The following is a 17,351-nucleotide window of genomic DNA, read 5'->3' as shown; positions in this document are numbered from 1 at the left end:
TTCCCACACCACTCTGCATTTTAAAAATTCTTCTGCAGGAAGATCCCAACATACTATAGCTGTTCTTTCTTATGCAGCTAATTTTCCCTGGAGAGAAGCCATAGAAAATCCAAGTCAAGTTTTTTTCTAGTCTATTTTCATGTCACTTCTTCAGAGAGCTACACTTTTCTGTTAAATTGTCAATAAATATTCTAATCCAGGAAAAGGGGGACAGTAGGAAATAGGAAGGGGAAAGGAACAAATTCTTAGCACTAGCAGGTACACTAATGAATGTGTGATTAATTGTTCTATATAGATTGCAATATTTTCTCACTTAAAGAAGCTTTTAAAAGTATAGGTGTGGTATAACTGATTCACTTTGCTGTACCCCTGAAACTAATACAACATTGTGAATCAACTCTACTCCAATAAAAATTTTTAAAAATAAAAGTATATGTGTGTGTATATATATAAATAATATACTCAAGAGAACTGAAATCGTATGTTCATACCAAGACTTGTTCATGTGCAGCATTCGTATGCAGTTTATATGAATGTTCATAGCTGCATTGTTCATAATAGCCAGAGGGTGAAAACAACCCACACGTCTGTCAGCTAGTCAGTGGATTTACAAAATGTGGCATAGCCATACAATGGAACATTATTCAGCCATAAAAAGTAATGAAGTACTGACACAAACGTCCACATGCTGTGATTTCATTTGCGTGAAACGTCCGTAATCGGGAAATCCACGGAGACTGAAAGTAGATTTGTGGTAGTGGGGTGGGTGTGTGCCGAGGGGGGTAGTGTGCGGTGTCTGCCGGGGCTGAAAGGTGTCTTTGGAGTGGGGGAAATGGTCTGGGATTTGATAGTGGCGAGGGTTGTATCACTCTTTGAATAAACTAAAAACCATTGAATTGTATACTTTACAATGGTGAATTTTAGGGTATGTGAATTAGAGTTCAGATTTTTAAAAAAGTTTACTGAGGAACTAGATTCTTCGATTACCCTAAAAGTATCAGGCCAGTATTTCATGTTATATAGACAACATCAGTTCTTAGTTCAAATATTGTACACAGTGGGGGTCATTTAGGTAATCCCACTGCATCTCTATTTGAGTAGAAATAGAACTGAAAGAATCACGGACTTGGAGTCAGAAATTAGGGAATTGTTCCTGAATCTTGAGTAACCATGGGCAAGGTGCTACCACCTTTATTCTTTTGCCAGAAATGAGGATCATATGTTTACTCTTGTCAGAGATTTCCAAATCAAAGGGTTTCTGAGAGACCATAAGCTTCTTGAGGGCAGGTTTTCCAACAGCTTCCCACCGGGTCTTATACATGTAGATGTTTAATAAATGTGTATTAAATGAATGTTGATTTAAATTGAGAAAGTCATGTGAGAGTGCTGTCTAAACTTTCTTAATGTCCTATAGGTATGAGATTTAACCAAAAGTATATACTGGTCTATTAGTGGAAATTTAAAAACAATTTAGATGTTATATTCTATTTCCAAGGTGTTTGGTAACTAATGTATGGCCACACTGAATCAACTTCTTTTCTAGGCCTTCCAGTATTAAAACATGTGCTGACACCAAGAATAAAGGCAACTCATGTTGCTTTTGATTCTATGAAGAATTACTTGGATGCAATTTATGATGTCACAGTGGCCTTTGAGGGGACCGTGGATGATAAAGGGCAGCGGAAGGAAGCGCCGTCCATGGCTGGTGAGTTGGTTTTGAGCGAGTTATATGTTTACCCAGGTAGAGTTTATTTTTTTAAAAAGGTAGGTGTATTCTACTACATTACATTGATATGGTTTCCAAGTATATATACTTGTATTTCTCACATATTTTTTATTAATCTGTAACAGTTGAAATTTCATTAGTCCTGCTAAGTTTGGTGCTTCTTGGCTGTCCTGTTAGTCCTTGAACTTGCCCAATATCGTTAGCTCAGCCTCCTTGCGCCCAAGGTTTACACAAAGAAATGGAAAAGTTCCATAAATCTAAGGAAGGAGTGAGGCAGGAGAGCGCTGGCCTAGCCACACTGAGGTGCGCACTGGTGCTCAGTTTCCATCTTTGTACGTGTTTTCCATATAACATTGGTGAAATCTAGTATCACTGACAGTTACGTGTGACTTTTTCTTTTTTTCAGCCACGTGCTAGGTGTTAGGGACCTTTGAGCTATTGTTTATGTCAGAGTAACCAGAAAAAACCAGAATTTTAAGCGAGCGGCATGTTGTAGTTAGACAAACCCACAGACGCTCGTGATCGCTGGCGACGTTTGCATGTGGCGTGGGCACAGAAAGCGTGTGGAGCTGCCGTCCCTCCTCAGGGTGTCAGTTGCCAGGGCCTCATGCTTCGCCGTGGCAGCCGCCGGCCGTGGGACTAGCTCGCTTGTCAAGGTGCTTCTCTCCGTAGCAGCTCTTGAAGGCGGCCGTTCAGAACGTGTTCAGGGCCACAGAGGGTAGCTCCCAGAGGTTGGGAGAGAGGACAGAGGGCTGAGGCAGGAAGGGACTAAAAGGTGGTACAATTGATGGTGGTGGGAGGAGCTCAGACCTGGGGCAGCTGCACCTAAGGCAAGACCGACCGACCGCTCTCGTGACCGCCTTCAACTCCGAGTAAAGCAGGAAGCTCACGCTTTTTAAATTTTATTTTAAGTGTAATTCTTTGGCATGTATTATGCATCATACAGTTTAAAAATCAAAAGTACATAAAGTATACAGTTGAAATGGCCTGTTTCCACCCCGTCCCCTTCCACCTGGTCTCCCCCTTCCCCTCCGCAGGGGTAACCACTTTTCTTCCTTACTTGTGTATCGTGTGTACAAGTTTACTGTCCATCCCTCTTACAGAAAAGGCAACATATAGTACTTTTTTATCTTTTTTAACCGTGGAAGGAGTCATTCACCCAGTTCTACATTTCAGGACAGTGCATTTAGTTATTCAGCAGTATTGCCATTCGTTTATCAAACGTTGTTCAAAAAGTAAGATTAAACACATTTTTATTGTTTATGAAAACCAGATCTAATTCCCATAATAACCTTTTAAAAATGCTGCTTTATCATGTCACCGTCCAGTCCTAGGAACTCGTGGGCTGGGCCGCGCCCACGGGATCAGTGCTGACGTCCCGGGACTCAGCATCCTGGTCCCCAAGCTCCTCCTCCACGTCGTTTCCTCCTACTCTGTGCTGCTCGCTGGGTGGGACCGGTTTCCTCACGGTTACTGAAACCCTCCTGCACCTGCATGCGGGTTCTGACCGAGGGCCGTGTGTAGGCCAGGCCACCTTCCCCTCCGTTGCTCTCATCCAAGTCTGCAACCTTGTCCCCGTGAAGGCTTCCCTCGCTCCTCTGCTTGCTGGCTCACAAAGCTTCCTCTTGCTTTCCACTCCCGTGGCACGAAGTGCACCTAAGGTTAGCACTTGGCGTGTGGTTACTCTGTCCCCTCCCAGGTAGATCAGAAGTGCCTTTGGAGGCAAACCATTTTAGGCTGCGTCTCCCGGGCTCCAGACCCAGCGCCTCCTCCCGTTGCTCCACTTGTTCTGCACCGTAGCCGATGGGGCTTTGTGCATTCATGACGAGTGTCTCTGTTTTTGAAAAGGCTGGCTTTCCTGGCTGTCACACTCAGAAGCCATGTGGAAAACAAAATGTGTCATTTCAATAAATTAAGAGTAAATGTTTCCGCAAGGAACGCTACAGCAGAGTAAAACCAAAAGACAAGTGGAGAGTTGCAGAGAAAAAGGCTGATTTCCTTAATGTACAAAGTGTTCCTATAAATTGATATGATCAGTACCTCAGTAGAAAAATGGGTAAAGGGTAAGAACAGACAGTTCACAGAAAAAAATTGTTCAACCTCATTCATAATAAGAAAAATTCAAATTAAAACGTACAGTGAGATACCATTTTTTTACTATCAGACTGGCAAAAATCCCCATTAACAGGTTAGATAACAGGCCATGTGGGTGAGATTAAAGTATCTCAGAGACTTTCATACTTTGCTGATAGGAGTGCAATACAGTACAACCTCTGTAGAAGTTGTCCAGACAACGTCTATCAAATTTACAAAAGCATTTACATTCCCACTGCTGAGACATTATTCTACAAATACACCTGTGCACGTAAGAGATGACATCTGTTGTGTGTTGATTTTGAGTTGAGACCTGTAGCTTGAAAAACTCTCATTATTACATGAATTGATTGATACGCTGCTCTACTTAGTCTAGTATAAATTAAGATTCACTTTAAACTTAAATTATGATGTAAGTCGGGTTAGGTATAAAATTCCATAACTTGGAATATTGTAGGTACCTTGTGGCTGAATTTAATAAGTATTAAATGTTATCTCCATACACAGTGGGCTGTTATTTAATACTCATATTATATAGCCCAATTCAAAAATTTTTTTCCATAAAGTTGCTAGATTGTTCATAGATATGCCATAGACCAGTGTTTCTCAAAGCCCTGTGGGAGGACCGCGCTTCCATCAGAGTTACCTGGGTGGCCTCAGCTGCACTGCAGACTGCCAGCGGGCTCGCCGCAGCGGGGTGAAGCTGCGTGCCGGGGACCCTGCCGGGGCTCTCGCCGTGGCCAGCGTCTAGTAGCGTGGGTCTCCTGAGGCCTCGTGTCGGAGAGGGCGGCGGCAGGTAGTGAACCGTGAACCGTATCCTTCCCATTTCGTGGTCTGTTTCATTAGAATGTGGGTATGGCTCAGAGCCATCCGGGCGTCCTCTTGTGGTTCATCTGGACGTTTCAGCAGAGTCTGAGCGCTTTCATGGACAGCGTCCATTGGGCAGAGGTGAGACAGGGCAGTTTGACTGTAATTGATTTATAAATCCTGTTTTTAAAATGGGTGGTATACCAGAAGACATTGTGAGCTAAAGGACAACAATTGATATTCTGTTTAAGCGTTTTATATGGTTCTAGGTAACTTTTGTGTCTTAATATTTTCTTATACGAAAAGAAAACATATTCGGAGGGAAAATTACAGGTAACTCTGAAGAAGGGAAAAAACTCTACAAACTCACCTGTCCAGATGCAGCCCCAGATAACAGTTCAGATGTTTCCCTCAGAGTCTTCTTTTCTATAATGTCTGTATGTTGGCGTGTGTATGTGCCTTTATGTATTTTTTTAAATGAGATTTTATATATGTATATATATCTTCGTATCCTGCTTTTTTTTTTCCCCCTTAATAGTGTGTCATGAACATCTTTACATGTCAGTATATACACTTACGTAATTTTTTTATAAGGCTACGTAGTGTTGTTCATTGGTGTGAATATACAACAATGTATCTATCCAGTTTGTGTTGGATTTAGGTCATATTGTTTTTTTGTTTTTGTTTTCAGAGGGAAGGGGGCAGGTTGTAAGGCGGACAGCAAGCTGTCTGGGCACCACCCGAGGGCCTGGCGTGCAGAGGCTCACAGCTCAGCCCGCAGACGTCCTGGGCCCCGCTGTCTGGGCTCTGCCTTTCTCGCCAGGCTCCCCAGGCACAGAGCACTCGGGACTCGGTCTCTCCAGAGACTAGACCTGTGACGTGTGTGGATACTGGGAAGACTTTCTGTTTGGCCCTAGCGCATCAATATACTCTAGGGACCTGCTGGAAAAGCTACAGTTAGAAAACAGTTGCACCTTAATTTCTCCAGAGACTAGACCTTGTGACGTGTGGATACTTGGAAGACTTTCTGTTTGGCCCTAGCGCATCAATATACTCTAGGGACCTGCTGGAAAAGCTACAGTTAGAAAACAATTGCACCTTAATTTGAGTACTTTTCCCTACGTTCCCTAAATATCATGGATAATTTTTGCTCATGCCCTATGAAATATGCCCCAACTAAAAGGGTTTTTACTAATATAGACACAAAAGCTTTACCGACTATTGAGGAAAGTATTTGTTACTCATTTCTCATCTTTGGTGGGAGAACCTCCTGGATGCGCTGAGAGTTGATCTGGTGCGTGTATGGTCTGTGTCTGGATGCCCGACCACAGGGACCGGGCCAACCTGTTTCCACTACTGACGACGCTGGGCCTCGGTTCGTTCATCCCCACGAGGAGGCAACAGTCCTTGCCTACAGAGGTGCACGAAGGTCCAGTGAAGTGATGTGCACGAAAGCGTGGTGTGAATACCACAGTACCGTGTACATTTTAGGTGGGAAAACCTAAAAGCACCCATGCGAACTTCAGGGCCCTTTTCTCACGCCAGCATCTTACTAGAGGCCTTGCTGACACGTCCCAAGCACTTGACTTCGCAAGCATTCGTTTCTGACAGTGGAAGAAAAATATTGAAAAAGTAAAATCTTCCCTGTGGCAGTGTTTTTGCACATTTATCATCAAAGCCAATTCACTCCTAAAAGTGTAGGAAAAATGAGAGAATTTTTGATGACCTGAATGCAGCATGTTACTCAGAGCAGTTGTAGCGAGCACTTAGCAGAAAGAGGTGTGTGTGGTCCAGAGGCGGAACCTTCTTTAAGGGTTAGCTTAAAGTCTTCCTCAACCTCTGCAGCACACTAGTGACCGCTTCTCAGAACGCGTCTTTGGACACATTTCGGCTTGAGATAAAAGGCCTCGGCCTCCTACTTGCGTACCCACCCAGGGAACATAGCCTTCTCTTAAATGTCGTAGCAATATTTCCTTGTTCTCCAGGAATTTAAGTATGTTAATATGCTCATGTCTCCACAGAAAGCCACCTGCAGAAAATGGTATTTCCGGACTCAAAGTTCTGTCTTATCTTGGAATAAATCCTGACCTTATCCCTTGTGCCATGTGGGCTGAAAAAAGGACCGTCTGCTTTTTTCAAATTAGCATGTTTTGGGATCTGTAGTTATTGAAGGGCTCATAGCTATTCCACGGAAAGAAATCTGGTTCCCGAACCGAGTAGAATATGTTAAAGTACAGCAAGGATCAGGAAAGCAGGGAGTACCAGTGAGAAGAAACCACTGGCAAGTCACAGAGGGGCGGGGAGGACTGTGGAGTCGTGGAGGGAGGGCCCGGGCCGGCTCGGCGCTAGGACTGAGGGGCTCACTGCGCCTGTGCGCCCGGTGCTGCCAGCAACACCCCTCCGTGTCCTGCGGGGCTCACGGCCTGGTGGGGGCGGCAGGGACGTGTGGCGAGCACTGGGCTTGGGGCCGGAGGCGGTGGCCCCACGAAGGGGGTCGCTGGGTCTGATGGTGCTGGGCATCTGGGGACCCCTTCAGAGGGGGGCTCCGTGCTTCTAGTAGAGGCCGGCCTCCTGACCCTGGGCTGCCTGTCGAATCTATTACAGGTGGTTGTATGAAAAGTCACATTTGGTTGATTTAACTCGTGACCTAGGTAACTGTGGAAGACTTGGAAATCATACGACTTCAACTTGAAACCCAAAACCACCAGTTTATAATCTTTGTTTTCTTCTTCTTTTTTTTGTTGGCTAAAGAAAGAATCCGTTCTTCTTCATTGTTTTTAAACTTTTTTAAAGCTCATTTTCGTTTTATGTAACTGTGAATTCTAAAATAATAAAAGTGAAATCTTTTTGTTTCTTGTTAGAATTTCTCTGCAAAGAATGTCCAAAAATTCATATTCACATCGATCGTATAGACAAAAAAGATGTCCCAGAAGAACAAGTATACATGAAAAGATGGCTTCATGAACGTTTTGAAATAAAAGATAAGTGAGTAACGACAGTTCTAGCCCCTCAGAAACAGTGGCTCAACAGTCACTATAGTAAACAGCGTGAGACGAATGTAAACAGTTGTATTATCTTAAGAATGCCTTTTATAAACTCAAGTCAGATCTCATTCCGTGCCTCCTCTGTCCGTGTTTTAAACTTGACTGTTAAAGTTACTGTGAAAGATCTTGTTATGGGGGCTGTCCTTTGTTATTTACTGCATTTCAGTAATTCGCGTATAAAGATATAAAATTTTTTAAAGAAGAGAGAGACACACAGAAAGCTTTGCACTGTTGAGATACCCCAGGCCCGCCCTCCCGGGTCCAGGGGAGTGTGTGCGCGCTGAGGACAGGCCGTCAGGCCGGCGGTGCGGAGAGAATCGGGCTGTGGGTGGAGGACGGTGTCTCACGAGTACGTGGAACTGACCCCTTTGTATTTGTTGGAAGAAGAAGGGGCAGTTGACATTTTCACAAGAAAAGTGTCCTTTTGCTATTAGCATCTTGGGGCCTAAACCGTTTCTGGGGTTGGCCTTGTGTTTCTCCCACCAATAACATGACTTGGGAGCTAGTGCGGTGTTGGCCCCTGGCTGAGAGTTGCTGTGAGTAAGTTCCAAGCGGGCCTCTGGATGCCTCTGGGGCAGGCGGAGCTCGAGGTCAGGTGAGGGTGAGCCTGTTAGTCTCCCTGCGATTCACACAAATTTCTAAAGGTGGAAATTTTAGAATTTTCTTCTCTTTTCAGGAAGATAAAAACTGGGTCTTAGGTTTAGATGTAATACTTAGAAACTGAATTTCCGTGGATGAAAATTTCAGGATATATTATTTATTTACTATTTGTTTTGTTTTCAGTGGAAATTTTATCCTTTTTGTTTTTTGAAAGATGTGTTTTAAACATCTATACTTTTTTTCCTCTTTCTGAAAAAAATGGATCTATGAGTTATAGGATGCACCATTTAAATTTATTAGGACCACATTGAAAAGTATGGTTTTTTTAAAGGCTTTAGAAAATACTTCCAGGGCTTCCCTGGTGGCACAGTGGTTAAGAATCCGCCTGCCAATGCAGGGGACACGGGTTCGAGCCCTGGTCTGGGAAGATCCCACGTGCCGCGGAGCAGCTAAGCCCATGCGCCACGACTACTGAGCCTGCACTCTAGAGCCTGCGCGCCACAACTACTGAGCCCGCATGCCACAGCTACCGAAGCCCGCGCGCAGAGAGCCCGCGCTCCCCAACAAGAGAAGCCACCACAATGAGAAGCCCGCGCACCGCAACGAAGAGTAGCCCCCGCTCGCTGCAACTAGAGAAAGCCCGTGCGCAGCTACAAAGACCCAATGCAGCCGCAAGAAAAAAATACTTCCAAAATTCTGTTTATGTTCAGAAATTGTACCTGTGTTTTAGTCCCTAAAATGCTTCTTCTCAGGAAACTGCCACTGTTTCTCCTCTCCTTGTTGTATGGCAGTAAAACACTTCCTAATTAACCCTCCTAGATTAACAAGTGAAAGCTATCTAAAGTATATTATGTTGAAAATGAAACTATATGAAGTTTATAAACACATTTCTGTATTTCATTGACTCTCAATTGTGCATGACAATGTGTTAAACCAATTATTCAGCACCACCCACTTTGGATATGGAAGAAATTTTAAAAGTAAGATTTATGTGTTTTGACATGAAAATCTGTTATCAGAAAAAAACCCTGAATAATATGATTAATATCCTATGTATTTTGTGTTATAGGTGTTTATATGTATATTTAGAATGAGTCTGGACGTTTTAAAACAGTGATTTTCTCTAGGGAATGTGAGTTGTAAGGCAACAGAAAGACTTTCCCTTTTTGTACTTTGTGTTTCAGATTTTTATGTTGAGTATATTCTGCTATTATAACTTTACATTTTTAAAATAAGGAAACTGCATTAACTATGCTATTTTTCCTTCTTTTACCTGCTTTTGTAATTCCATGCGAATAGGGGCTTTGGGGGGTAACTCTCCATTTATAAGAACTGCTGATCTTTTCTCTGACTTCTGGTAGAACAGGACCTGCGAGGAGGAGGAGTGTTTGGAGGGGTAAAGATTGGGAAAGGCAGAGAAAAAGCCCACGTGTGTGTCAGGTCCCTGTAAAGTTTTACAGATCTAAAGTTTAAAAAACAAAAACATCCCCATAAAATTACTTGAAACCATCTGTTTATAAATATTACATATAATTCATTTACATTAATCATAGAGCATATTAAAGATATTTTTAATGTCTAGGAACTCCAATTAAACCAACTCTCTGGGTGTTTCCTATAAGGACCTATAACTTCTCTAGCATATAATAGGCAGCCAATAAATATTTGTTGAATTAAAATATTGAAATGGCTAAACCTGAAAGTTAACACTTTTTTTTTCATTCTGGCTATAGATTGCTTATAGAATTCTATGATTCACTGGATCCAGAAAGAAGAAACAAATTTCCCGGAGAATGTGTTAATTCTAAACTAAGTCTCAAGAAGACCTTACCATCATTCTTGATCTTAAGTGGTTTGACTGCTGGTATGCTTATGACCGAGGCTGGAAGGAAACTATATGTAAAAACGTGGATTTATGGAACCTTAATTGGCTGCTTGTGGGTTAGTATTAAAGCGTAAACGCGTAGCTGTCTCCAGGCGGTGGGATGTGCTACGTTGTTTATTACTGGCGGCTGCACATTACACCCGATTGTTCCTGAATTTAATGAGAAGCGTAAATAAAGCCTTGTTGATTGAACATTGGATGAAATAGAATTTCTGACTAAAGCCAATGTGCAGTTGGTCTTGGGCAAACATACATGGTTTTACAACTTTAGTCCAGAAGCTGCTGGAAAGGGAAAAGATAAACAGAGTTTATGTTATAGTTGGCATTTCCTATGAACTAATGTCAACTTCAGAAGACTGTTAGGATTATATATTTTGTTACTGTTTTGTAATTCCGATAGCTGCATTCATGAACATTAATTTGCAGTATTTTTCACTGTATTTGTTATCTTCAATTTTTTACAACTTGACTGGTCCAAACTCTTATCACTGAAATATTTAGTATCTTGCAGCTGTGTAATATTTTGCCTTGTGTTTAATTTCTCCAAGTCGATGAAAGAAATTATAGTTAAGTATGGAGAAGGACACGAGGAGAGGCTGAGGAATGCTGGTGAGGGGAGCTCTGGTTAGCGCGGACTTCTATTGTATTGTGGTGTTAGCTGATTTCACTTTATATTGGCAAAGTGAGTAGCATCTCTGATATTTACTGAAACAGCTTCATTTGCACACCCTGTACTCTATACAAAAGAATAATGTATAAAAATACGAGAATTAAGTTTAAGTTAAAAATTGTGATCCTGATTCATTGTAGCAGAACTTTAAATTGCTCAGCTTTTTGAAGATTTAAGCTAAGCTCCTAGCACTTCATGACATTTGTGCCATACGTACTTGAAAACCTTAAGATTTCCTGTTATTTTTTATATCGAAATAATCAGTGTGAACCTTTGTTGGACCTGAGTCCATAGATATTTGAGATGGTGGGAGCTCTCAAACACCTGACTAGGTTTATTAGCATGTGCCTTTAGCCTGTTACTCTTGGGTTTAGCAAAATATTTAATCCCCAAATCATTTTTTTTATGTCATCATGGTCGGTTTCCACCGTCTTCGAGTTCTTTTCCTTTGGATCACCGGCAGGGCTGCTGCTCGGGGCTGGCACAGGGGCTCACGGGAAAGCACTGTGTCGCCAGCCAGCGTTTGTCCTGATGCAGAGTTGAACCATTTAAGCTCTCGTGAGCCAGCCCACCATCCACAGCAAAGGCATTTTGTATTCGTCTTATGTCAAGAAATCACCTTCCTCAAGCCAGTGAAGTACAGACCTAATCCATCAGGACGGAGTAAATTTGTTTTGTTCCCATTGGTATTAATGGGGCCACACAATTCATCTGTATCACCTGAAAAGAAGCTTTGTTTCAGGAACCAAATCACATAATTTGCAGTCATGGAACAATTAATCCCCTAGAAGAGGACCTTTTTTAAAGTGTGATCTGCTCTACTTTTAATGTTACAATTCAAGCTTGATTGCCTACTGGTCATTTAAGATACCAGTTCTGCTTCTGAGTAATGGATTTTTATCACCATTTAAATCATGATAAACAAAATGGAAACACAAATTAAGGGAAATTTGGTCTGATTTTCCAGAACCAGAGTAAGCCATTTCAAGTAACCCCTCTGAAGAGTTGGGTGGTATGAATTGGTTTGTGTATGTTAGTGTGTGTATATGTATTGATACACACATTCCCACAGGATACACTTGGCCTCATTATGAATGGGGGTGCAGGTGAAACTTCTGTTCTCATGCCAAATTGCAATTTTCTCTTACCCTGTGAAGTGCAATTTAGATCAATCCCATGTCTTCGTTAAATACTCTTTTTAACAGTCCTAAACTTAGAAACTATTTCTAATTAGATCACAATAAATGTGAGTTGTGTAACTTACTTTGAATGTCATGGATATGTTCTCAATTTAAATTTTAAGAAGCAGTACCATTGGAATCATGTTGATTATAACTGATTTGGAGAAGGCCAAGTGAACTGCATAAGATCACTTGAACAGCATGTTTCTTGTAACTATCCTTATATTCTTCTCACAAAAGGTCTATAAAATATTTGTTTAAAATTTTTTTGTATCAAAATATTTGGAAAATTAGAAGCTTCTTTTTAACATGTATTGATATGATTTGAATTATGAAATTAAGAGCCCTATATACCTGTAAATCTTTTCACATAATATCATTTAAGCTTTTGTTTGTGTTACTGTTGATTTACAGCTTAGTTAGTACTTGGTTTATCTTTAAAAGAATGCAATCAATGTGCATGCTTTTATGTTTTTCGCAGAAGGGTGTGTTTGGATGAAAGTAAGAGAAAAAATAAAATCTTTCAGTGTCTCTAATGTCTGTGCTATTTTGTGACCCAAAAATTCATCAACAGTCTCTTATTCCATAAAATAGGCTTCATGGCTGGCCTTGGGTTCTGAATATATAAAACTATAATAATTTTTCTTAAGTATTGGGCAAGTTTTTTTAATACATTAAAATCTTCAAAATTGTGAAGCAGTATATTAATTTGGTTAATTCATCCATATACTTTATAAGATGTATGGCAAATATTAATTGCTTAACAATTCTGTAATAATTAGGATACCTCACTGAAACATGTCAGATGCCTAAAATTAGCCAGGTTGGTGAGTCGAGTGTGAATCTGACTAATCCTTACATCACACGTACCAGTGATTTCTTTCATATGTATCATTTCCGTGTGATTTTTTTTTTTTCACTTAGAGTGGTACAGTTCTCCTTTATATCCAGATTATGTAAACTTTATCGTTCCCTTAGTAATATTATGTGGTTTATACTTAACGTTCACTGAATAGGTCCATGTCAATAAAATGATCTGAATAAATTGACCATTAAAACAAAGAAATAATATATGAAATTTGCCCATCAAGTGTAGGCACAAAGTAACTTCCAGATATACATCAGACTCCCCATTTGAGAAGACAGAGAAATGTCTATCATAGGATTTCGTGTGTACAATTGCAAATTTATATAGTAAAATTAAACTGTAACCCTAATCATATTTGTTCTTGAAGTGTCAGATGAGGAAGAGGTTTCCTTGGCCCCTATTCCAGATGTCATCTTTGCTTATAAGTAGGTTTTCTTTTTTGGGTAGGGGCGTGTTTTTATTATGAATTACACATATTTTTAGATTAAAGATTGGCTAACTTGGAATATTATGTTACCATTTAGTATAACTGGCATTATAAACACACTAACTTAACCTAACACCTAAGCATTAGAATGAAAATCGGTACTTGGCCAAACTGATATTTGGAAATATTCAGATATTTGATGTTATATAGGTAAAATCTGCATTGACGGAATCTAAAACTTCATTCAGGTATTTTGGAGTGCCATGTTTGCAGTCACTAATTTATGTCAGTTCAGAGTAGTTACGATTTGACATTATCCCTGAGATTTCATTGACACCTTTTCCAATTTGTGGATGATAAAGTAAGTCCATTACTTCTACCAACTGGGGGGTCATTTTTGACCTCATTCATGCCTGAGGTCAAAGAGACAGATTCCTGGTTTTTATCCTGAGCAGAAAGAAAAAAAAAAAAAAAGCTGTTTTTCAGAAGGCCACTCTAAATAGAAAGCTCAGTACCTTCCACTGTGTGGGAGAAAATCTGATGTGGGCGGCAAACTCTCAATAAATATTTACTGATGGGGACGAGACAGGTCAGTCATTCATCCAAATTAGTGACGATTCATAATCTTATATGTGACTATGTAAGGAAGACGTGTTCTACAATTTTATTTTTATAAATCTTTACATCTGAAAAAAACAGAGGAAGAAGATGCTATTGATGTTCTCCGTGTGTCCAGCAGGAGAGAATATTTACTAACAGTCTTGTCTCCTTATGGTATGTTCAGAATAAATTCTGACTTACATTCTTGGGCTTATTGGTGTTTCCTTATTTCAACAAAAAGGAAAATATAAATCTCAAAAGTCATTCGGTGATATATGGGATGGTAAAGGATATATTTGGTTACAGTTACTTCATATATATGTGATATGTAGGTATGTTTTATTGACAACTGTAGCGATAGAATACCATATATTGTTTTAAAAGCTCATTTTGCTTTTATCCTTGCCAAGACTTGTTGAGTGCTTACTATGTGTTGGGCACTGTGCTTAGCCACAGGCATGATCTCCTCTAATCCTCATAACAGATCCCGTGCAGTGGGGATCTGTTGGCCTTTGAGAGTAACAAGTCTGTAGGCGGACTGCCAGGTTTTGGGTCCTGGTTTTACCACTTGATATCTGACCTTGGGCAAGTTAAAGTTTAAAGTTTCTGTGACCCAATTTTTTCATCTGTAAAACAGCGATACTAATCGTGTTTACCTCAAAGAGTTGCTGAGGACTCAGTAGGTCAGTGCATCTGAAGCACGATATGTAGTGCATGGAATGTAGCCGGTGCTAAGTAAGTCGTGTTCTTGGAAGATTCCTCTGCTCCCAGTTTTACAGATGAGGAAATTGAGGCTCAGAGTTTGAATAAAATAATACAAAGTCACATAACTAATACTTCGGGCGGAAAAAAGTACTCCCATTCTTTTCTGCTTAAAGAAGATGTAACACAGTATTTCAAGCTACTTAGGTGCCTTTAAAGGTGGATGATCTTAACTCTGATCATAGTTGTTTAAACATTACAGGTTTCGTTTTAAATCTGGATCAGATAATCCAGAGATCACAAAAGGAAAGAGTCTCCGTATTTTCATAGGAAGCCTCCTGGTCTCTCCAGACTGACTCCACGTCGGTCCTGAGGGCCGAGGAGGTGCCCGTCAGGTTGGGAGCACAGCATCCTTCCCACGTTGGTACAGGTGAGGTGTAACAGCCGGTTCAGAGGGCTTTCCTTACAGTGGCACACAGGGGCGCAACGTTTGAAATTATCCCACCTAAGGCCCCTTACCAAGGGAAGTCACAAACTGTACAATCATCTGTGCTTTATCACTACATGTTTATAATCTTAGAAAAATTACCTTCCCTGTTCGAGCCCTCCTTTATCTATAAAATGAAGAGAATACTTAACCTACCTCACAGAGTTTAGTAAGAGTCAATTGAGATACTAGTTGTAAAAATGCATTCTTACAGAGACTTCCCTGGCGGTTCAGTGGTTAAGACTCTGTGCTTCCACTACGGGGGGCCCGGGTTCAATCCCTGGTCGGGGAACTAAGATCCCGCACGCTGCACAGCGCGGCCAAAAAAAATTCATTCTTACATAAAGTTCATGAGTGAGGGATCATTATAATTCTTCCTAAATTATTTCAGCTTTACTTTATAATGTGTGAATAAATAATTATTTTCTGATGCATATAGGAATATTTATCATTAAACATTTTTGAGCCATTCAGGATCGTATTTATGTTGTGTTCTGTCCATGCATCCTTGAGTTACTTTTCATCTGCGTCACAGGACAATTAGCCGGTTTTCATTTGTTCACGACTGTCTTCATTCTTTTCTCTCTCTTGCACCCATCTTTTATGAGGTCTTTGGAAGTTCGTTTCAGGGAAGGTGGCAGAGAAAGTTGTGTTTTTCCCACTCACCACCCCATCCCAGTGTCTTATCACTGCTCAGAATGGGAAATACCAGTAAGCGCATTTGGAGATCATTTCTTGCTGTATAATGGAAACCAGGATGAAGAAAGAAAGAACCCAACTTAGAAGGAAGAGCACTTTCAAATTGAGGACCCGCTGAAGAGAACTAGAAGTAAAGGAGCATTTCCCTGTCGAGCTGCTGTGTATGGGGTGTGAGGAGCTGACGGAGAACCTTCTGGAACCCTGGAAGGTGTCTGAAAAATATCTACGGGGCTTTGTCCTGTGCCTGCTTTGGCTGATTTGATTTTATCCTTGGTGGTGGTGGTGGTTACAGTTTGACCTTCCAGCTGAAAGGCGATCTCAAGAGCTAGCAGTACAGTGACTGTCACTTAAAGATGTCGGGGGTGTGACTGTTGTTCCCCAGATTTTCTACAGCTGCAGCCAGCATTGCACATTCACCTCACAAAATATCACGGAGCACCTGCGAGGGCTGAGCTGACACAGCTGTTTCCAAAGGAGCCTACTTAGGGTGCAAGGGGAGATGGTGAAGAATCCAGCAAAGCCAAAGACATCTGAGGAAGTAGGTGATACTGGACATGGCCACCCTGCCACGTCCCTCGTCGGGTTTTTGCAGAGCACGATGACGCCCCGAGGACCTGCGTGGATGACAGCTGTTGGTGACACCATCCATTGCTGGCATGTTCTTCCGAGAGGCAACTCACCTGGAACCAGGAAGAGTGAAAGCAGTTGCTGCTCTGACCTCGGGGACCTTGAGGATGCTGGCACCTCGGGGGGCGTCACAGCACCCAACACTGTCAGTTATACACTTCGCGTCTCTTCAGAGAGTGGCTTTGTGTAGCTCTTTAGCATCCATTCTGTCTCTTAATGCTTTTTGTTTGGGGGGAGATTTGGGGAGGAGGGGGGCGTAGTGAGTGGAGAGGCAGGAGTAAGAGCATGGATTCTGGAGCCAGGCCACTGGGGTTCGAATCCTCCTGTTTCTCACCAGCTGGGCGACCTTGGTCCGCTTCCTAGTCTCTGTGCCTCCGTTTCCTTAATTATAAAATGGCAATGATGAGAATGGTCCCTACTGCATAGGGTGGTTGTGAGGGTTAATGAATAATTAATGATGAATGAAGTTCCTGGATGATAAAGTACGCCTGTCACGTTCTAAGCGCTCGATGTTAGCTGTTGTTATTACTAGTGTTCTGAAAACTCAGAGCCACGAGGATGGCAGGCACCCTCCTGCCCAGGAATCCCAGTATTAAATTGGTAGCTAAACTACGTACAAGTCTGGTGTACCTGTGCCTTTTATTGTAAACTACCTCGAATACTTTGTCCATATATATGTCCATAACTGGCTCTGCCTTATACTAGAACTAATCGCATTCTTGTTTCAGGTTTTTGGTGTGCTGGTCTAATTTGGCATGTGACAGACACAAGCTTCACATTGTGAAATGAAATAAAGGATATTGAAAAGGTCAACCCAAAAATGTATCCCTCTCTCCTTGTGCACTAATGTCTTTATTCTTTTTTTTTTTTTTAATATTTATTTTTTTATTTTTGGCTGTGTTGGGTCTTCATTGCTGCGCGTGGGCTTTCTCTA

At 41.4% G+C, this 17,351-nt stretch overlaps 1 protein-coding gene across 2 annotated transcripts in view; it reads left to right on the top strand.

The window, feature by feature from the left end:
* AGPAT5 (1-acylglycerol-3-phosphate O-acyltransferase 5) overlaps positions 1–10,348 on the top strand; it is a 59,126-nt gene extending 48,778 nt beyond the window's left edge. For both annotated transcript variants that reach the window (XM_059909482.1, XM_059909481.1), the window contains 3 exons: positions 1,544–1,705; positions 7,489–7,612; positions 10,005–10,348. In XM_059909482.1, the coding sequence (XP_059765465.1) occupies positions 1,544–1,705; positions 7,489–7,612; positions 10,005–10,230 (512 nt within the window). In that variant the 3' untranslated portion in view covers positions 10,231–10,348. The remainder of the gene's footprint in view (positions 1–1,543; positions 1,706–7,488; positions 7,613–10,004) is intronic.
* The last annotated feature ends 7,003 nt before the right edge of the window (positions 10,349–17,351 follow it).

This window comes from Balaenoptera ricei, chromosome 21, assembly GCF_028023285.1.
Source record: "Balaenoptera ricei isolate mBalRic1 chromosome 21, mBalRic1.hap2, whole genome shotgun sequence".
NCBI lineage: Eukaryota > Metazoa > Chordata > Mammalia > Artiodactyla > Balaenopteridae > Balaenoptera > Balaenoptera ricei.
Note: the sequence above shows the minus strand (reverse complement) of the source record. Positions and strands in the feature narration are given on the sequence as shown.